This window comes from Psittacula echo (assembly GCF_963264785.1).
Source record: "Psittacula echo genome assembly, chromosome: 2".
Taxonomy (NCBI): domain Eukaryota; kingdom Metazoa; phylum Chordata; class Aves; order Psittaciformes; family Psittacidae; genus Psittacula; species Psittacula echo.
Window position 1 is genome coordinate 49,828,878 of NC_137737.1, and position 23,488 is coordinate 49,852,365.

Genomic DNA, 23,488 nt, shown 5'->3' on the forward strand with positions numbered 1-23,488 from the left:
GTATCTTGTCAGTGAAGAAACAGCTTAAAGTGCCCTAAGTATGAAGCCTCACTCTTCACATCTCATTAGAGAACTGAACACCATGAACCAATTTTAAACCACAGAAGTGCTATGAGATATGTTGCATACAGATGCAAACAATAAACCCATGTTACTAACATATCTTCATTTTAGAAGAGCACAATATTGTCTGGCTTTATGAACACATGTAAAATGAAATTATACATTCATAATGCCTCTCTCTGGGTCAGTGCAGTTTTATGACTTTAATCATGAGGAGAAGAATTAGCACATTAAATGCTCAAAATAGCTCCATGCACACTGTCTGTAGAAAAATCACAAAATACATAAATAGAGTAAAACAAACTAACTCTAAGAACTGTATCTAACCCCCCATAAAACTTCATGAGATTGGTGCTTTAATTTGATTTCTTTCATTGGGATTAGACTGAGCACTATTTTACACAGACAGAAGTACATAAAAATCATGACAAAACTGCAAATAGAAACAAATAGGTAAGGAGATTCATGACTCTTTTCTTCAAGAACCACATTTCCCTTCTATTTTATCAACTGCATTGAAAACATAGTTAACAACATTGGTTTGCAATTTTTTTTTTTAAACACAAAAAGCAAGGAAATAATTTCTTTTATGTTGATAATAATTAACACTTCCAAATTCCACAAGTTCTGTGAGAAACAGAAATAAAGCTTTTAGAAAGAAAAAGTAAATTTCTGTTACCAGATTTCAGGACTGACATTTTCCTTACAAGGCCAGAAGCTGCAGAGATTTTGTTGAATCGCATAATAATAGCATCAACAAACAGTGAAAATTCAAAATTCCTAACTAAAATCCTGGATAACAATGGAAAATAATAGTTTCTTTCATTTATTTTGTGTCAAATGCATTAATCATCTTCAAGATGAGAAAGCCTGTAAGATGAGAATACATTCTGAAAATGTGCAAAACATCTGTATAGATGTCAAATGAGAAAGCAAAATGAATACCTCACAAGACCCACAGGTGTAATATTTGCACCAAAGTTCTTGCATATACACCAACCCTTAAATATCAGTTGGAATACAGTATGTTTGACAACTGACTCCGTATTTCAGATTCTATAAAAATATTTTCCCAATTATATTTGAGAGAAAAATAAAACAATTTTATACTCTTTAAAATCTGATTATTCTTTTCCCCAGTTTTTCAAAATATTCCTTTTCATATGAGCTGTCCCTCTTGGAAAGGCCTCCTGATGCCCTCAAACTATTTTGTCTTTGCACCTCAGCATGTTCTTTTCTAAGATATCTCTAAATATATGAGATTTTGCTTCATTTTTTCACCACAGCTTCAATACACTGATCAAACAATGATAGCAAAGTAACATCATTTTTTTAACACATTCATCTGAAGGCTAAGAGTAACCCCATCAGAGATCGCGTCCCTGCATAGATCTATTATGTCAACCTATTTGACAGGACAAATGTTTGGAAACACGTAAGTAAGCACCACAGATTACCTAATGAATCTTTTCCAAATAGAGATGGATATTTTCATAATCTGTATATTTTCAGTTATTGCTATCATTTGACAATCAGTTAGTAGTCATCATTAAAACCAGTACTTTCAGGCCACGCAGCAGCCTCTGGTCAAGCACCTACATAAGTTAACAGATACAAGGGCTCAATAGTTCTGCGGCCCAGGCCAATAATTTATCTACTGGAATATAGATTTAAAATGCTAGGATTTAGATCCAGAACTTTTTAAAAAAACTAAAGAAACGTCAAGCAAACATTCAAATAAAAAAGGGTGGGAGGGACAACAGCAATGTGTCTCTTTGCTAACTTCTTTAAACAGCTAGTCCCTACTGACTTCCACTGTGGTGCCAGAACACAGCTAAAATCCGAGGGCATTCTTCTCAATAGGTGGTGGATGAGTTCACAAACCTTTCTGTTTCACATTATGAACTTTTCAAGTTCCTATAGTACCAGTCAAACTGAGTTTGACAATTGGGTCAAAGGTCTGTCTGTAAGTGCTGAAGTTTGATTAGCCTGTGAAATCCCTGTTCCAACATTAATAGCCCTATTTCATAGAGTTTTATCTCCTACAAGTGGATCTCTAAGAAGACGTCTATGTGTTTGTCCTCACTGAAATGTAACTTGAGCTCGTGGTTCAATAGTCATTAGTACCAGATCTGAGCAGTACTGAATTACAAAGAAATACAAAATGCATCTTGATCAAGTGCAGACAAAGCATCCATAAAACTATCCAGCGTGTCCAATGTAGAGAACATACCAAACTTTATGGTTTTGTACCAGTTGTTGAAGAATGGAAAATACTTGATCTCATGTCAAGTGATGACAATGCCACTTTGTTACTCATTAAAATTTTTTGAATAAAAGAATAAAGAGAATGATTTTATACTAAGTCAATGTGGTTTGCTTCATCCTGTCTGCAGCATTTTGATTCAGTAACAGAATTGGGAAGTTGGAGGTTGGGTACTGTTGAAAACACAGCCTGGATAAGAAGCTGATTCCTATTTTTGCATAAACTGTTAAGTCAAGTGTGCACTGGTGTTCTGAACAACTGAGATGGCCATCAGACATATGGTCACAGCACAATGCATCAGTGATTAGCAGTCATGCTGAAAATACAGTCAATACTTCTAACCAAAGGGCTATTCATAACGTGACTTAAGCTGCATCTTCAGTCAAGTCAAAGACAGCTCTTTTCACTCTGAGATAAAATAAATGCATCATTCTAATGACTCACAGGGAATTTACATGCTGGTTATCTTACAAGTTTTGTTAGACAAATGTTGCTAATAAGTAGCAGGAATATTTTTTGAATGATAATTTAAGAAATGGCTACTGTGAGGCATTTTGAGTCTTTTTTTCCTCTCTTAGCAATAGAGGAAACAAACATACTGAACACTTGAGATAATTACAAATCTCAGATTTTATGTCATGTTGAGTATCCACAGTTAACATCACCTCTAAACAGTTAAAACTGACAGAAGAAATATCTAGAAGTGGTAAGCTGGAAATCTGAAATGTTTATTCCCAGGAAGTATAGTAAAAAGAAAGCTACATACCCTTTAAAGGCTCTCTTGAGAGTTTCTAATGAAATTAGAATGAGAATGTTAACAGTGACATAATGTATGTGATTTCTGTTATGGATACTGCTTGTTTCCACTTCTAATTCTCTCACTGCAAAACAAAAAATCTGTTGTTTCACTTTCAGAATCTTATTGATGGCTGCAATAATGCAATGAGTATTTTGGTGGTTTTCAGAATTTATCTTCCTGTAGAGTTTTTCTGTTTTTCCTCAAAATCTAAATTATTATCTGTGTCTGAGACAATGCTGTCCATTTTATGAGTATTTAATGCAATTTATATTCCAAAACAACAGTTCCTAGTCTAAGTATTTTAAAGCTTTGCCAAACTCTTCTCTTTTTTTAATTATAAAAATGTGGTCTTGTAAATACAGAGACCAGGCTTATGAACAAGGCAAAGCAATTGTGCAAGCTTTCTCCTAGTCTTCTCAGTTAACTTTGTGAGTGCATCCCATCTCAGCTGTGGAGAGACAGAGAAAACATGCTTTTTTTCCCTTCACATAATTTTCAATCTGTTTAACTTGATTTACATATTTATTTTACGCATTCAGTGGAGCAAAGTCTAGACGCCTGTAACTAATTTGGTGAAAAAAATCTTTCCTAACTCAATGTCCCAGTGTTCACAAGTATCTCTAAAACACATCTTTTCATGCATGTTTGCATACAAATAAACAACTTCTTGTTGCACTTTTGAAAGGGAGGAGTTCTTTGTTCCTCAGATACAGATTAAAGCATGAGTAATCAAAAATTCTTGTCTTCTGTGGTTTTTGGGGGTTTTTTTGTTGTTGAGTTTTGTTTTGTTGGTTTTTTTTTTTTGTTTGTTTTGTTTTTGTTTTTTTTTTGGGGGGGAGGGTGTTGTTGTTTTAAAAGATACCATCTTTGGGTTTTTTTGAGTCTGAGGATTTCAAGTAATACCAATATTTACTGTCTTCTTCTACAGCTGTAGAAGAGAATACTACATAAAAGTAAGGGATTACTGAGCAAAGGACTTTGCCAGTGCTTCATAGCAGAAAACTCAGAATTCACAAAGAAAGAGCTTCTATGGAATAGAAAAGGTTAAAAAAGTTTAAGAGTGCATTACTTCCCTCTTCACAAGCACCAACACAGCATCTATAAATAACTTGAAATAGAAATTAAAACAAGTTTTCATGCTAAGATATCAGAAACTGTGATTTATTTTCTCAAAGACTTTATACTCACAATCTCATCTCCTGGCAACCAATATCCTTCTTGTTCAATACCAGCTTTTGACCCTTTACACCCCACCGTCAGGGTTTCAACAATAAGACCATCCTTGACTGCTAAACTCAGCTGACGTGTGGTTTCTTTTGGATGCATACCATGGACTCGAGACATATACCTGCACATAAAGCACAAAAGTCTTTCAGTGTTAGTGTTACACTATAAAATGTGTCAGCAAAAAAAAAAAATACTCTTTTTCAATTTATTTATAGTAATACACAGTCTAAGTTTTAGGTTGTTTTTAAACCCTCAAAATTAATACAAGTTCCCTTTTTATTCCAAGTAATTCTTTATTCCCCTTGAAGTTATCATGCAGAGATTAGATGAGCGGTAGCACAGCAATGTTCTATCAAAAAAATTTATTGCATACCAAAACTAACACGCATGTTGCTTGGGCTTGTCTCTGCTAAATGTCCACATCCATTTGTGCCCCTAAAGAGACTTATTTAGATTAACTGAAGCTTGCATTTCTTGTAAACCTTGTAGAACTTCCTACAGTATACATACCACAGAATGAGTCTGGGGATGTCCCAGTGAAATCTATGTGATGCTTGTGAGTGCAACACATTTAAAAAAAATGTGAAATGTATGCATTGTATATGAAAACCCAACAGCTAGAGTACTAGTACAAAGTGGTTTTTCTCCTATTCTTCAGATAGCCACAATAATCACACTATGATGACCTGCAGTGGTGGGAACAAAACATATACAGCCTAAACTGTGTATATACGTGTGATTCAGTTGCGTAACGTTGACCATTATCCAGTATAATTTACTTCTAGACCAATGTCAAACATGAACTGGGAGTTAACAACACAAAATGATCTTCCCTCAGATAGATGACCTCCCTGTTTTAAGATCATTACTCTTCAGATTTTTTTTTAGCAGAATTCCAGGAACGTATTCATGAGTCACTGCACATGGAGAAGTGAAAAGAGCTGCAATTGCATGCTATCAGCAGATCAGTGAATTGACTCAGAACCAAATGTTTTGTGGACATATTCTTCTAGTTACAGCTCTCTTACAGCACTAACTGAATTTTTCTCCCTTTTGGTTTCTCCAGGTACCCTTTCTTTACCTGTCTCCTGGGAGAGAAATCTGTAATTTGCCATTTTTAAGACAAAGCTGTCAGCTATAGTACCCTCAATTCCATGCTCCATAATGAATTGCAGCAATTATGACTCTTTTATGACTGTCATCACAAATATCTTCACAAAAAATAAAATTATTTTCTGTAGCAAGCTTGAGAAAAAGTTATGTTAAAGCAGTAGCATTACATAAAAAAAAAGTTACAGCAGTTTTGATTGGGTTTTTGGTTTTGTTGTTCTTTTTTTTTTTTTTTTTAAATAACATGGCTGACTGGAAATTTTAATGCTTTAGAAGTTATAAAGGTACAATAAGGGATGAAGACCACTCCAGTGGTCAACCCTCCACACAGCCCTTCTCTGAAGATAAACGCCTTTCAAACTTCTTACTGTTCTGGATGCATAAAAGTCTTTTCCAATCCTGCATTCTCTCTCATGCTTTTTCTGGGACTGTTTTATGCTAATCTAATCTTTTTGTTTTTCTCTAAAGGAAACTAAATGCATACAATCACATAGTAAATTTCTGATTAAATAGAAGTCTGTATTTGTGTAGTAAATTATACAATAATCAGAACAACACAGGACATTTATAAATTTCTGCCTGATACCAGAGGCACTTACATAAATGCAGCACATTTGCAGGATCTTGAGTTTTGGGAAGTTTTTTAGGGTAACTCTTAGAGGCAGATGCTACCATTTACTGTATTTTATGATGTCTACCACAACATGGTCCAAGTCTGGTTGGTTTGTGCATGCGACCACCGCAAAAAAAGTAAGTAACAATAAATGAAATGAATAGAGAAAGAACAAAATTTTGTGCAAGTCTGTGATAGAATCTGATATATATGAATCTTATGCTGGCTAACAAAAAGGACTGAGGGCCAAACAATGACTCAGAAGATACACGTTAGTTCAGTTCTGTATCATACTGTGTGGATGCTCATCTGCCCAACCTGATCACTCTCTGCTTCTGAAGAAACCAAAACTCAACAGGAGAACCTGCTGAAGTGATATTAAACCCTATGAATGAGTTTTCCAAGTTCTCCAAATTCTAAGGAGGTTTTAAACATATAGAGACTTCAGAGTGCAAGTGAACACCACTAGTTTGCTGAGGCATAAAGTGTTGAAGCTTTAAAACTGCCTGAAACAGGTAAAACAACTCATTTGTTTATACACTCATGTTATATGTATTTCACGTGTGTGTGCACATATGAACATAATTATGCAAACATGATTAGCTTTTAAAAATTATCTCTGTCAACATTTGCTAACGTTGTTGGGTTTTCAGCAAATTTCCATTTTAACTTTGTGCTAACAAACTCCCTGTCAGAGCCATAGCATTCATGCCTACTGCAATTTCTTCAAGTCTTTGACAGATCTCAAAACACATAGCACAGGTACTAACTATCATTCTTTCCATTTTACTGACAGAAAAAATCAGGCACTGAACAAGGAAGTAATTTCCCTACAGTATCACAGTAGGCTGCTGTAGGTCTGAGAACAGAAATCTAGTATTAACCCAGTGCTGTAATCTTCAATGCATGCTGCTCAAGAAACCATGAAACCATAATCCCTAGGTTGCAGAAACACAGCCCAACAAAACTCTTGAATACAAGTTACATGTTTATTGATTATTTCTCACTCACATCTCTGAACAGAAAATACATATAATGCAAACCAAAAAGCCTTAAACCAGCTTTAATCAGCTGAGGTTTAATCTGCCTATTTCAACTGTGGCAGGGTGTGCACTAGTGAAAAGGAGCACAATGCTAAGAACTGCCCATTTCTCAAATCCAATTTGTTCTCAACCAGAGTGAAAGTCCTGCCACCAACTAAACTATCTCCTTATTTAATAATCATTTAATAATCTGGTAATGAATCCTCAGAGCTTTCTGAAGACTACTTTAGTCAATGTTCAGACTGTGCAGCCTGGAGTTCCACAGTGTTTTCCATTTTAAAAAACAAATTGCTACTATCAGCTTTCATAGGAAAGCACACACGTGTATCAAAAATATTTTTACTCTGAAGAGTAGAACTGCTGGTAGAAAAGTCTCCCCTCCCCTGAATTTTTACTTAATATATTAAAACCTGTGAATGGCTAGATACTTACAGACTACAAAACAACACTGGCAGGGTCTGGATGAAATCCTGTCTTGCTTGTTTTCAGCCAGAAGGATGGCAGCTAAACTATGAAGTGATGAAGGCACAGGATTTGAACCAGAAAAGATAGTTGAAGTTCTTTAATAATGAAATGTCACAACATGTGAAAGATGCTGGAAACACAAAGTAAGCTACACTCCAGCCTAGAAACAGAATATGTGATGTTTGGAGTTCTAACTACCACATCAGACTCATTATCAGATCAGGGAAAACAATATTGAAATGTCTTCGTGCAGAAGTGACACTACTAATCCAGGGAGTGCAACTCTTTTCCTGGCACTGCATGCACTGAAGCATCTGGCACCAAGTTAAAAAACAAGGAAGAGAGCGATTCCCAACTGCTGTTTTCAACAAAAGCTGATTAGCCTTACCTTGGAGACAGGGAGTTGAAGCAATACGGGTTTGTTATGCTCCTGCCCAGTCCTCCACATCAACAGATTGGGAAGCTAATACAACCCCTATACTGCTATTATGTAGCCAGCCACAAGAAGTAAAGCAAATACACTCAGTTGGGCAAGAATAAGTTATGGAGACAAAGTAAAATCCCCTAAATACAACAAACCAGCCCGAATCAGAAAGGGGGCTAAACCAATGATTTCAAAATACAATTTAACTGTGTTAATTCCTACTACATAAAATGAGGGCCTGTCTGATCAAAAGAGGACTTTTGGCCTGATAATCTGCACGCTAAATTCCAAACCTCAGCCAATGAGGCTGCCTGTCTGCTCGATACAGAAGCAACTGAACTGCTGCTCAATATTAAAGTTCTTTACAGGTCAGTATTTTCTCCATTTATAAACTGGCAACATAAACCTCCTTGACATTAGCATAGAAGAATCTAGCAAATCTAGCACAATTAGTTTTGTAATCAACTTCCAAGAGCCTACTAAAGCAGTTTTCAATTATTGCAACACCACTTGGAAAGCAAAGGATAAGAATCTCTATCGTGTAGACTGTTCATTACCACCTTTAAACAAACGTCAGCACTGTCACACCATCAAATGTATATGTTAATGTGCTGACCTTCAGAAACAAGATACTACCAACAGTCAGGTAAATGCACATGTGCACGTGGGTATTGCATGTACACATTTGTCCCACAGCAGAAGAAAAAAAATTAGAGAACAATAGGTGATTGTCAGAGAATCACCGAATGGTCTGGTTTGGAAGGGACCTTCAGATCATTTAGTTCCAATCCTCCTGCCACAGGCAGGGACACCTTCCACTAGATCAGATTGCTCAAAGCCCCGTCCAGCCTGGCCTTGAACACTTTCAGGGATGAGCCATCCACAACTTCTTTGGCAAGTTGTTCCAGTGTTGCATCACCTTCACAGTGAACAATCATTCACAGATTTATAGACTGGACATGTGTGTATTCTCATCTGTCTTTATTACATGAAATACTAATCAGAAAAATACGAAACAATTTTAAACCTACTTGGGACTGCAAATGCACAGTAGTCAGGTCTTTTCACATTTAGCAATAAAATATCATCACATTCTTCTGTTTATATACATTATTCTTGTTACCCATCCTAAAACCTTGAAAATTCTCAGACACCACAGGGACAGCCCAAGGGGTCAGCACAGCTGGAAGTGAGGACTTAAGCAGCTCTCACAGGCCTCACAGCATCCAGGAGCCACACAGCCATCTGCTGCATACCTCACCATGTTGCAGTGACAGGAGAGAAATGATATGCAAGCAAACCTGGTACATACCCTGCCAGAGTTTCTCTCCTTCACAGTAACAAACTATGGAAGCTCCTGTAACTCATGCCACTACTCACAACTGGATCTTGCCCTCTCTCTTTGCTAAACAAAACTGGACCACAGGAGTACCCTAATCCACCTCTAAACTGCTTGCCTGCCCAATATACAGGAGACATTATAGAAGCACCTAAGTCTGTCAGCATATGAGCAATTCACACCTAAAACTTCAAAAGTATTTCCCCAAACCAGCCGGTGTTCAGCATGTCTTTCTATTCAAAACCTAGGTCTAATACATATGCTTCATAAGATAGATACCTTAAAACTCAAGAAAACGGTTTGTTTTCATCTCAGGGGTGTGGAGCAAGCAGACTCTAAAGCTGCAATCACCATGGAAGCAAAACAGATACAAAAGTAGCTGGCACTTCCAGGGGATCAGATGGTGAACTTTTTGCCTACAGCTGTCGCATAGCTCACAACTCCTGCTTGGTGCTGTGCAAGACACAACACGCAGTCAAACCCTGTCCCAAAGAGCTTAATAGCCACAAAACAATGCACGTAAAGAGATAAGTATACTTCAAGAGAGTCCTCTTGAAGGCAACTGTGGTCTCATGAGATGCAGCAAATAGTTTACATGGGAGCAGTTGTGCTATGGCCCAAGAAAACCTCAGCTGGCCAAGGAAGGAAGGAAGGTTACTTAAGGTGGAAAACTGACACAGGTATTAAAAAAAAAACAAACCAAAAACAGTTTTTCTGGACTCATAAGGAATTGCATTTTCAGCTACCTGAACTCATCAAAAGGAAAATACTGAAAAAATGCTAAAACAAGCATCTCCATAAAATACTAAAGTAAAATACATACAGGAAATAGCTGCCTTATATGAAGTACAACAGTGTGACAAGTGTAGGTAGATGCTAATTTTAGTGGCAAACACTGTAATCTTGGTCTGATCAATTATCTCTATCTGTGCTGGATGCCTCCACCCTCCACAATATGAAGGGAAGTAGCAGTCTGCTGGCAGCAGCAGACTATCTGCTAAGCAATTCATCCAGGGAGAAACAGCAGTCTTAAGATTCCCTTGTACACCTAACTCATCTCACATCTGAGATCTGATAAAATACAGCAGATCCCATTAAGAATAGCTGAAAAACTGCCATTAATTTTAAATGTTACCTACAGGTATATAAAAATGTCCTAGATTCAGGGACAGACCTTGAGGAGTAATACATAAAATGGAAGGAAAGCAGCCAAAAATCTGAGTTTTATATTGTCTTCCTACCTCTGGTGAGAAATGATGCCTTTTGCTTTAGATTCAGGGTATGACAGCAGTTTTGTAGAAGGCCCACACACTTCTTTTAAGACATTTTTTAATTTGCAAAGAACAGATCACTTGGTTATACTGAAAGTAAAAATGGAAGATGGCTGCCATTCTTCCCTCTTTCTTTCTTTTCTTTTCTTTTTTTTTTTTTTAAACAAATACAGCTACATGGCGTAAGAATTTAAAACACCCAGTCTAAAATCTCAGGAATCCACTAGCTATACTTGTGGAGAGCCAGGTGAAGATTTGTGCTCACTGTTGTATCTCAAGGTCTCAACTCTGCAGCCTACGGTGCATGCTCCATACACATGTAGCACTGTGGTACAAATCAGCTTTCATGAAATATGCGCTAAACATTACAGATATTTGTATTTCAAAACAATATATTTGAATTATATATTCCTGCTTGCCTGAAACTGGGAGCTGGTCTGAGAGCTGAACACAATACAGACACACAGAGAAAGAAGAGCTGTTTACAATGGGGATGTACCAGCACACTTTCATTTTCTAAGACACTTTTTGGTATGTTTACAGTTTCTGAAGTTTTGATTATGATTACGATCTGCCTTATGTTTCTTTTGCTGCTGCTAAAACAAAGCTAAGGAGCAATCTAAAGCATTGTTTGCACATAAGATACTCCAAGCACCACACAGTTTCCTTTATTGTCAATGTCACCTGGGTCATTTCTGTCAAAACTACAGTGATTTTAACTCAGGTAATTCCTTGTTTCAGTAATTTAAATCCTCACCCATACAACTTCACTATACAATTAAGATTGTGTAACCCACCAATATGACCATGAAAAGCAAGTAATTAAGATACCAAGCTATTCAACCCTTACCTACAAAAATCTCTCTTTCAGAACTACTACCACCTTCTTAAGGAGAAGCTTACCTAAAAAAGGGCTCTACTCCTGTTTTTCCAACCCAAAAAGTTGTATGTGATACTGCTGGTAATGTACATGGATGTGCACAGACTACTGCTGGCAAACAGGAGCACTAATTGTCCAGGGGCATTGCATGCATATGCACAATTGCTTGTATATGCAGACTCACTGTTCCATCCAGCATTTTTCTATGGAAGTACTGAAGAGACAAACAAGTAATACATGACTCAGAATATAATGCCCCAGCTAAGCACAGAATCATATAATAGTTAGAATACCTTGCACAAATATTTATTCAGTTCATACTGTCCATCTCAATTCAAAGCATGCTTAAAAAATGTTCACCTAATTACCAGCTATGAAATAGCACATCAGGAACAGGCTGGAAAAGCCATCAGGGCAGGGCTGCTGCTTTGGGTGCTGATACTGTTTACATGAATGGGAATATGAAACCACAGCCTGAAATAGATGGTATGAGTAGTGCTTTGGAGATCATTCTTTCTCCACTGATTACACAGAAAGCCTTAATGAGCACTTCAGGTCACGTGTTAAATGGCCACACTCATTTTTATTTTTTACTTCCAATAGAAAGCCACATTTATTTACAGCAAAAAAAAAAAAAAAAAAAAAACCACACCAAAACAGACATAAGCTGTAACTTTCACTTTCCAATATTATAAAGATGTTACGATTCAAGCAAAACTCAATACTGGTTGTGACAGAAAAAGTAAATTGGTTTACTTTCAGTATTTAGAAATAGTCTGTTATGTATTTTTTGTGTAAAATTACACAACTTCAATACAAATATTAAAAGAAGTATAGAGTACATAAGAACATCCATTCATATGAAAATGGGGATAGTTATTTTCAAGTCAGTTACACTTCCACCACTTTCCTTCTCAATTTATGCTGGAGTTCATAGTTTGCATGTATTATCTAAGAAAGTATTACACATTGAATATTACAGTTTTTATAGTAATGAGTTTGCACTCATTAGCAAACATCAAACAAGGAATATGGCTGTTGTTAATAACCATGTGTTTGTGCTGTTAGTGTGAATCATTTTATTTAGTAGCCACACTCATGCTCAGCCCAGAGATAACTTCGCCTACTGAATCAATGAAGAACATCGACCTCTGAGATAAAAAAACCTGCCTTACTAGCAATACCATACAAGAACATACTTAAGAATTATTAGAGAAGGAAAATTGATCAAACAAAATTTGTTAGAACACCTGTTTATTAGAGCATCTACTTTTCAGAGCACCATTTATTTTTTTCAGACTGAAGTGTAGGAACTAGATGTGCGTGGTGTTAACACTTTGTATCAAACCAAATACACAAGAAGTTCAGCCTCACCTCAAGATCTAGTCCTCAGCAAAATGTCCTTTTATACTAAACCCCTATAGGCTACCTCTGCGGTTGCACAGCATCCTTTTCATTCCATGTAGTCTCATAAAGCAGGAATAAAGAGGTGGCAGAGCTGGAGGAATCTCCGCCAGTACCACTGTGAAGTTTTCTACACTAGGCAGTAAATTAGTTTTATGGCAGCCAGCACTGAGAAGCAGACCCTGTCATGGAATGGACTCAGTCGGAGATCAATGTGATCAGACTAAGCCATTTATTACAGAAAACTAACTCTTTATATACTATTTCTTCAAGTTGTTTGCACTAACTTGGCCCACTGTGATTGGATACATATCTCTGAGGCCCTTAACAACTAACATATAATTGGTTAAGCACAGGGGTGAGAACCTGACCTTCAAAGTTTTCCAACAGTCCTCAATCTAGCAACTCAGTAAATTCCAGCTCCTTCTTATCTTGCTGGGATTCTCATTCCCAGTGCCTCACTCCCGTCCTCCTCCACCTTTTGTTGTTCCTTGGTTCATGTTGAACTCCACATAGGCACTTGCTGATCTGGGTACATGGCCGTTCTTTGCCAGAAAGTCATCCACAAGACCCAGCAATTCAGGAACAAATATTCTTTATCACATAGTGGGAAAGTGGCTCAGAACCAATTTGAAGGAACAATTATCCCTAACAAATCACAAACAGCACTTAATATATCTGGACTTCTTTTTATGTATTCCTTTAACCAGTTAAATTAATGTGCTGAAACAGAAGTGTTACACGAATCAAGAAAATTATTTATAGCAATGAAAGAGGGGAAGAAGTAATTATTAATACGCATTATAAACTCAGGATGACACTTTAACAAAATCTACAAATTCAGAAATTTTAATTCTACTACTGCTCAGAACATGTGCAGCTAGATTCTTTACAGCCTTTTTCTAGGAAAAGTTTACAGCTTTTTCCTTTCATCCCTGCTTCCACCATCCTTAGTCAAGAATATCTAAAAGCAGCTCTTAAAATGGACCATTAATATCAGTAATATTAAAGTTACATAATATCCAAAACAAAAAATCATTATGAATTCACAGACAAAACTAAGATTAAACACCACAGAATCACAGAATGCTTAGGGTTGGAAAGGACCTTAAGATCATCAAATTCCAACCGCCCTGCCATGGGAAGGGATACCTCACACTAGACCATGTCACCCAAGGCTGTGTCCAACCTGGCCTTGAAAACTGCCAGGGATACCACTTCTTTGGGCACCTGTTCCAGTGTCTCACCAACCTCACAGTAAAGAACTTCTTCCTTGTACCTAACCTAAACTTCCCCTGATTAAGTTTAAACCCATTTCCCCTTGTCCTATCACTACAGCCCCTGACAGAGTCCCTCTCCGGCATCCTTGTAGCCCAGATAAGCAAACAGATAAAACCTTTATGACAAATATAGCTATCTACAAGTAACACAGGTGAAATTAAATGAACATATGCCACTGTGAACATTCCTTGTGTAATCAATGAAAATCTGTCATTCCTTCTTAAGGAGTATGTAGCTTAGCTTCTTGTTTCTCTTCAACTTTTTTGTGAATATGGATGCTGAAAGTCATCAATATGAAAGCTTACTAGCTTGCTGAATATTACCTCACTGGTTAGTCTCAGTACAAATATACAAGCAAAATTGTGCACTGGTTATGATGCAAAAGCTGGTGAGATTCTCTGTACTTTTCTGCCTATATGCAGTTTTCAGAGCTCTTTTTATAACTTTTTAGTGTATATCTGAACTTTTGAGAATGTCCAAAAATTTCAGCCTGAATGCATCATTTAACTTCTCTGTGAAGCCATCAGTATAAAAAATTAATGTATCAAACAAGTCAAACATTTTGATGCCCATCTTTTTTCTATGTGAAATATTGCTATGCTTGTAACTGACAGTTATGCACAGATAACACAGGATTTTTATACATGACCAAAATAATACTTTTACTAAAAATTTTGTCATTAGGGAGTCAAATTCTCAATTTTAGACAGCTTTCTTTAGTAAATTTTTTTTCTTTTTTTTTTTTTTTACTGAATCAATGAAAAAATTGCTGAAAAAGCAGAGAAGGTATTTTTTTCCCCAGGAAAATCTATGACTAAGGATTTACAAGCTTGAAAACTCTAGACTTAGTTCGCTGTCTTGGTTTACTGTAAAAATTGTGTTATAAGAACACAAAAAGAAACATTGGTCTGGGGTTAAGAGAAGCAACCGAAGTTTAACATGTGAAAGACAGAGGAAATGTAAAACAAATGGGAAAGGAAATTGACTTAGTGGTCAGACAGAAAGAAGTGCACTGTCCTTGATTATAACAGAAAACACATGAATAGATACTTAAAACTGAGAATTTTCTATCCTGTCATCACCTGGTGACGTGTTTCTGTTTGTTTTCTGTAATGCACAGATCTATAATCAAGCCAAACCCATACAAACTGAATTCAGTTTTCTCAGAGATGAACACCAATAGACAGGCTGCCACTAAGGGCAGCTATTGGTCTGCTGAGGAAGTAGTATCATCCTACTTTTTGTAGATCTTGCACTCCACACTTTTGCCTGCCCTTGCATAATTATGAACTGCTATTACACTGCATGGCATGGAAAAAAATTCACTGTAGTATCCTTTCTTATCCTTTCCCAACTGGTAAAATGTGACTTTCCTGAGCACCTTTTTCAATATTGACCTGTTCCACAACACAACTAACCGGGGTTTGACTAATATGTACCAGATTTTGAAGAGTTGGGTTTAATGTTTTGCATGTTCACATTTAAATCATACACGAGGATGATACAAAAGATGTGGAAAAGGAGCCAGTAACACTGGTTAAAGCAACCACTGCATTCTTCTGCATACCAGTAGGATGTTTTACTTTAAACAATTGTTTCCAGATAAGCTTACTCTCTGGTAGCAAAAAGATAGGTATTTTAAGGGAATGGCTTGACAAAGAATAAGAAACCAACAGAGCAGAAAAATATTTCTAAGCTTTCATTTCAGTCAAAAAAATATCAGGTGCTACAATACTTCCGCTCATGTAAAGTTAAACAACAGGATTACCTAGTTATAAATCCAGAGTCATCTGCTCTCCAAGTTATTCTTATGGCTATTATTTTTTTTAATACATGAGTATTTAGTTGCAACATGCACAATACTAGGAAGATATAAATTTTCATCAAAGGTACTATAAATAGTGACGGACTTTCTCTAACAAGTTTCTGAGCTTTGAATAAGCAATACTGTAAAAATCGTGTTCTAATTTTTTTTCTTCCTACTGTGTTGCATATTCTTATTTATAGACTTGTATGATTATTCCCTACCTGTTCAAATTGCTCATTTTCTTATTTATACTCTCTTATGATTATTCTCTACCTGTTCAAATTGTTCATTCTCATCTTTGCTTTAATCAGTGCTTCTAGAAATTGTTTTTTGTTAAAGAAGACAGCTAAGAAAGAGAACAGCAAAAGAACTAAGGCAACAAATTCAGATTTATGGATGGAAAAGGCCCTTAACTTTAACTATTCTCAGAGATTGACTGGAAAAACTTCACAGTGATATTTGGAGAAGAACCCAAATATCCCCCTCCCAGGACTAAATGTCAAACTGAGAGGGTCACATACTCAATCTACAATTGCTAGCGACTCAACCTCAACTGGGGGACCAGAAAATCTCATCATTCTACAGTAATCTTTCATGCTGAGTAATTCGTTTCTGGCATGCTATCCCATAAATGCTGATTAATGTCAGTCCACACAAAGCTAACAAGGGACTGACAGAGTCTACTCTACACGGGCTTGGGATCTGCTCATTTCTCTTAGATGTTCTGGCTGAGCTGCATTTACATTAAGTTAGAATATAACAAAAAAGAGTCCACAGAATAAATAAAGGAAAAATGGTTATGACCATTTAGGGACCTAGTATTGGACCATCCCATTTGAATGCCAATTAAAAAAGATTACAGTTTTTGTAAGTGTTTATGAACGAAATGTCATTTTCTTTATCACCAGTGTTGTAAAACAGCTTTCTGACTGATGAAACTCAGTTTCAGCTTTGCTTTATTTAAAAATAACACAAATTCTCCAGTTACAGCATATCAGTTTTATCTTAGCTAATGGTCTTCCCATTAGCTTCATCTGCCCAAAAGCTGAGCAACCTCTACCTTGTGGACTATGGTCACTCCTGGTTTCACTCCCAAACTAACTCACCTCTCAGGCTCCATTCTGCAGAAAACCAATTTGTTCCTCTTGGGAAAAAGGCAAAGCACGACCAAGAGGTTAGCTTGCTCCTAATAGAGAACATGGATGTAAACCATGCCAAGATTGGCGCTTTCTGCCAAGGGCACTCCAACACTACTCCAGCATGCTATGTGCCCTCAGATGCCTTCACATCATGCCTCCAGCTTCATGTGGCAAACTATCATGCCTCCAGCTTCATGTTTCCAGAATAGCATTGCTGTGGGCTGTATTATTTTTGGTGCTTAGAACAGAAGAACCACACACACATGTAAAACAAAGAGTGTGCCAGGGCCAAAATAAAATACCATGAGCCAAAGGCAATGCTGTGTGGTCACAGCATATCTGCTCCAGATGGTAATAGGGCCTTCATTCCCTGTCACAGTACACAAAAACGGTATAGACTTTTGTAAGATACAGAGAGAGAAGTCAATTAACTAAATAAATCATGAAACACATCAAAGGGAGAGAGAAAAAAATTTAAGGAAGGAAGTACAGAAGAAAATAATTATGGTTTGGTTCTTCACATTAGTCTTCATGCAATAGTTTAGAAATCAGAATAATTACCTGTTTACAGTGACAAAATCTTGAAATAGCCAGTAATAGTTCTAGAACACTGTATTTACCAATTGGGTATTTCAATAACATTAAATGAACTCTGAACTAATCATGAGGATCATGAAATGTTCATAAATTGGTACTGAGGAAACCCAATACCTTGTGAGAAAAAGTGTAAATATTTAATTAATAGTTAATTAACTCTGAGGAGTCAAATTACCTGTAAAGGAATTATACAGGAAATACTGTAAAAGAAACTGGAAGCCTGGAGTAGCCAAAGAGAGAGAACTTTAAAAACATGCCTGTGCAGAAATACCAATCTGCTATGCAACTGAATGTCAATAACTTATCCTACTCATTTAAATATGCATGCCTTCTTTCCAGTGTATTTTAAGCCATTTCATTCCACAGAATCAAATTCTGAGGTTTCCCCAAATCCAAACCAGATGGAAGATAATGAGGAAAAAACAGAAAGTCAAAGCATAATTATGATTTTTAGCAGGCTTTTAGGGATGAACAATTTGTCAAGCTGCGCTCTTGACAAAGAATTCACAAGATACGGGAAGCCATTTCTCCGCTAGTGTTTACAGCATAACTAATACTAATAATAATCATTTAAATAACTGACATAGTAGGGTCAAATTATCCCAACATCAAGTCTGGACAAAAAAATAAGCCATATTTCTTGATAAATACCTCTTGGAAATATCATTTAGTTATTAAATGATTTGGTAGTGTAGAAATGTTAGATATTTCTAGTAGTTAGATTTTAAATCAGTATAATTCATTGATTTGAGATACACTATGACAATATAAGCCAGGTGAGAATATTTCTTTTGTATACCTTTACAGAGGTGTTACCACTGCCTTCAAATGAGCTTTCCCATTAAATAAAAATGCTTTGAACACACTGAAGCCTATGTACAAAGACAGGAACACATATGTATTTTTAAAGATCTATATTAGGTCTTTATATATATATCTATAAGATATATAAAATATGTATCTTATTTTATATATCTTATAGATATATACATCTATAAAACTATTTATTTTTAAAGATCTTTTCAAATAGCAGTTTGCACTTTTAGTACTAATTCCTTTAAATTCACGACACTTCAACTTCTTGTTAATATTGGGTTTCAGTCCTTCTCTTAGTTTTCAAGCTACTGAAGAATGCATGCAGTGTGGTCTCTTCCCTACCAATGGTTTTATTTCAGTATTTATGTAATACTTCAATTAACAGTGTAATATTCTTGCCATTTTTCCACACACACATTTTTAATTCCTTCAAAAATGGACACTTTTCTTGTGTTTCTTAATACTTCTCTGCATGCAATGACTTTTCTAAAATTATTGCCAAAAGTTCAGTAATCTTACTAACTAATTTCTGAAAGGCTCTAACTCGTGTATTCAGATTTTCCAAGTGACTCTTTCCTCAATGTAAGACAGTTTCCAATCACTTCAAATCATGCATTTTTCTCTTCTTGCTTATCCCCCTCACCATTTTAAAAAGCAAAGCATACTTGATTTAGTCTACTTTTAATTAAAGGGCCTCTTTCCTTATACGTTTTTCCTGATAATATTAGAAGTAACTTCTAGTGCTCTTGGCTTCTCCTACACTATCCTCCTACTCTTATGTTCTCTACAGAAAATGCGTGGCTAGTTCTATAGACTTTTCTTGCTTACTTTCCACTGCCAGCATCTTCTGAAAGTCTTTCTTTCCCTGATATTTTTTAATAATTAGATACAAAGTACACAGGTTTCATTTTACATATTTTTAATGTGTTATATGATTTTTTCTTTTTTTTCCATATTGAGTTGAAACAGGTCATAATCTAAAACCAACAAATCCTCTTTTGATACTATCAACATTTCTTCCCTGGTCATAGAAAGTAAATGCTCCTTGATATGTACAGTGGCTTCTACTCAGCACCAGAAGACTAAGAAAAGCAAGAAGGAAACAAAATAAACAGGAATATGTTAGGAAAAGGGAGACAGCCATGCTGTGCTGCCAGCCAGGAAAAAAGCCAACAAAGAGGTTTGCCTAAAAGTAGCAAACCACCTGATGAAGAAAGCAGCAGTACAGGTTCTGCTATGAAGGTGTCTGGACTAACAAGTCACAAAATATACAGGACAATCTGTCTCTAGCAACAAATGAACCTTCAAACTATAGCAAAAAAGAAAATAAAATACAAATTCAAATGATGAGTCATCTTTTCAACTAGTGAAGTTCTCCGAATGTACACATTTGTCATCCACTATATGACACAGTGGGATGACTGTCGCTTACCTTAAACAGGTATTTATAAAGAAAGATTATCTTGCTGTTTTGCTGTATCCTTACTCAGAAATAACACATGCTTCCATAAATTTCATTGTCAGTATTACTTGTGAATACTTGCAATATGCAAGGCCACTCTTTCAGTCAATCCCGAGAGGCTATAACACTTAAAAAAAAAATGTTACTAATCCAAGTATGAGAATCCTCTCTTTAACTCCAACTATCTACATACGCTCATAATTTTCACTTTTGACCTCTGTTAGATTTTGATCTTTCTTATTATTCATACATTTGCCTATGTGCCCAGACACTGACTGACCTTTTAAGGAATTGCAGCTGTATTTGACTAAATGATCTTTGAGCCAATAAGGAAGAATACATCAGCTGCTCAGTTTTCATCAGAAGAGATCTGATGCTCTGCTGATTTCAGAACTTTATTTTGAATATTATGTAATACGCATACTCATTTGCTAAGTCATCTGTGTTTCTTCATCAATGATTAGTATCATAAAGCAACTGAAAAGTCTTTATCTTTTCCTTGCCAAAAGTTCAGTCCTTTAAAATCTCACATAAAAGAAACTAGAACACTGTCCATCATTCTTGTCACTGATGTGCATGTGGAACATTTACAATGTCCAAGCATTGTTTAGATTACTCTCCACTGCTAACACCTCGCAATTCTTTCTCAAAGTACTAAGGCTGCTTGCATCTCTGTTTAGTCACTTATTTTTCTTCTGATTAGAGATGAGTCATACAATCTGGATGTAGACTGGTTTTTTAAAAAATCAAACTACCCTTCAGTTACCAAGAGCAGTACTTCTTTCTCTAGTATCTAATTACTTGTTTTCTCAACCTTGTGTGCAACGATAGGATTCGTCTTACCTAACTTTACCCAGCTAAATGTTATTTGCACTATCTTAAAATAGGCATCTCTCATAAGAGTGGGATGAATCCCCAGCTAGATGTGCCTGTCTCCCCTTATTAGATATAAAAAGAGCATAAACAGCTAACAAACCCAGCTAATATATGGCCTGGAGCAAGTAATTTGAAATGTTAAAATGGAAAGTATATAGCATTAGTTTACCCACTTGTCTCCTTGGAGACATGATGCAAATATACATGCTTTCAAGCATTCTGAAACTCAAGTGCAACCTCAAAAATGAAATTCCCTAAAATACAACCTCCCTTTCAAGCTTCCTTGGAACAATATGGGAAGGTACTTTTCAGTTTAATGGTGTATTTTTCCTTGTTGTAGGAGCCAGATACACACTAATTCATTTGGGACATTATCTTCCTTCTTTCTCCTGCTTATTATTCACTATATTTGGGGAACCTGGACTCTTACAGTTCCTCCACTTACGAAGCCAGTTTTGCTTGTCACTTCCACCCCAGAGCTTCCAAACTCTGTCAGTGGACCATGTTATGATTTTCACTTCGTTAGTCACCTGCACTGTTTATAACTTTCCCCTTTAGTGTTCTCTGGCCTCATTATCACATTGGTTCTGGCAACTGAAGAGTTGCCAACTGGTTACTTTTGCTCTTTTAAATTATTCATATCCATTACTTTGACAAATGTGACGTACATGTTGGCCTGGAAATGCAGACAAAGCAGAGAGAGGCACAAAAACTCCTTCAGTTTTTATTATAGCCGCTACTCAAAGTTATCTTAAAAGGTATTTTAATACTGTAGACCTTTTCATACACTGCAAGCTTCACACAACAAAGAATACATATTTCTTTGTGTATGAAGAACATAATATATTTTGAAGAATATTTTACTATTAACAATAATATTAGGCATAGGTACTAATCATCTCATGTCTTCTTTAATAGCATCCTATCCATGCCCATCTCAGGAAATATGTCTTTTTATTTGTTTGAGCAACCTGACACTTCAGGTTTTATCTTTGCCTTCTGGAAAAGAGTTCTCCAATGGTCTATAACACTGCCCTAAAGAATTAGGTTATTTACAGATTTTATTGCCCTTGTATCTAGTTCTTGTATTTTGACCAAGCTACCAAGTGAGTATAACTCTGACATGCTAAACTCAGTTCAAGTACTAAAATATTGAGTATTTCCTAAAGATGCTTATACAAAACAAATACAGGGTGAGCAAGATCTAAATTCAATGGATTAAACCTCACTTTAGGACCTTTAGATGCTCAGTTCTGTAAGTTTTTTCTAAAATAATTAGACAGCTAGTAACACAGAAGTGCATGTAACTGTTTCATAGTCTCTCACAGTGTTTACTGTCTCTGTTTCCCAGAGCTTTTAATAGCATCAACCTTCCCCCTCATCAAGACTTTTTTTGGAACAGGTCACTTACTTTGTAATACGGTCAATGTTAGCAATTTGCTTCTGGTTCCGGATTATTTCTATAGCTGCCCAAAGATGCTGGATAGCCTTTGTATCTGCCTGTCGCCTCTTCGTTAAGCGTGCCATGACCTGTTTACTTGGTCAGCTGCAGCCGATAAATAAAAAAGATACACCAAAAAGTTAATCATGAATTATGAAATGGATTACATGATGATCATATTGCAATAGATATGATTACAAGGAAGAATTTCTAACTTACAGCAATTCAATCTGTATTAGCTTGTTTTCTTATGCTTTAAGAGCAGAAAAAAGGAAAAAGTGTAGTTTACAAGAGCCCCTTTCACATCACATCATCTATACAGAAGACAAAAGATGAGCAGTAAAAATTATCAAATCAATAGCAAACAATTTATCAAATTTGCTATAGAAAAGTCAGTTCCCTAAAATTTGGTAAAAAGCACAAGCTGCTCTGTCCTGAAGCTCCCACAGCCTTCTTCATTGCCCAAAACCCTTAAAAAGAGTGAGTGTGCTTGACTACGTCACACAGTGTAAGCATGAATTCTGACACAGAGAAAAAGCTGGACCCACAGTTTATTATACAATATAGTTCTCAGAGTATTATTTTCACATTTGTATAACTTGCAACTATTTAAAAAATCCATTCTATGAGCAGGCACTAGAAGTATATTTTCATGGATGACAAATATTTAAAAAAATATTTTGGAGCAATTCCATTTGCTGTAACATGCTAAACCCTAACAGGACCAAAGTGCTTCTGATGGCATTTACCCATCTAACCAACCCTGAACGGGAACATAATGAGCATCTGGCTTTGTTTACAAATTTTCCAAAAGCTTGAGGCAATGAGTACAGATAAGCCATAAATCGCCTACAGCTCTACTACAGGCACAGAATCCCTTTTTAAAAGCTTAACGACGCATTTTGATCACTACATAACTTTCTTCCAGTGCCACCACTTTCTCAATGAAAAAAATGACTGATTTATGACTGCTACCAAGGTCTGTAATTTACTTTAGAGCCCTGTCCTCAGGATGAACTACGTGGTACGCACGTGGATATCTGCAGCTAGCAGAATATTAACCTTAGTAACACAAAATAATATAAAAAATGCAAAAAAAATATACCATCTGTGCAATGCTAAAGATGGGAATTTAAGTATTAAAATTCTCCTCTCAAATTCGCAA

General features: G+C 36.2%; 1 protein-coding gene across 6 annotated transcripts in view; it reads right to left on the bottom strand.

The window, feature by feature from the left end:
• Window positions 1–23,488, bottom strand: part of ZMYND11 (zinc finger MYND-type containing 11) — a 113,123-nt gene that overhangs the window by 42,557 nt on the left and 47,078 nt on the right. For 5 of the 6 annotated variants that reach the window (XM_080611742.1, XM_080611740.1, XM_080611744.1 and 2 more), the window contains exons 2-3: window positions 22,294–22,428; window positions 4,317–4,476 (exon numbers count right to left, since the gene is read on the bottom strand). In XM_080611742.1, the coding sequence (XP_080467868.1) occupies window positions 4,317–4,476; window positions 22,294–22,409 (276 nt within the window). In that variant the 5' untranslated portion in view covers window positions 22,410–22,428. The remainder of the gene's footprint in view (window positions 1–4,316; window positions 4,477–22,293; window positions 22,429–23,488) is intronic. The other variant, XM_080611741.1, reaches the window with a different exon arrangement.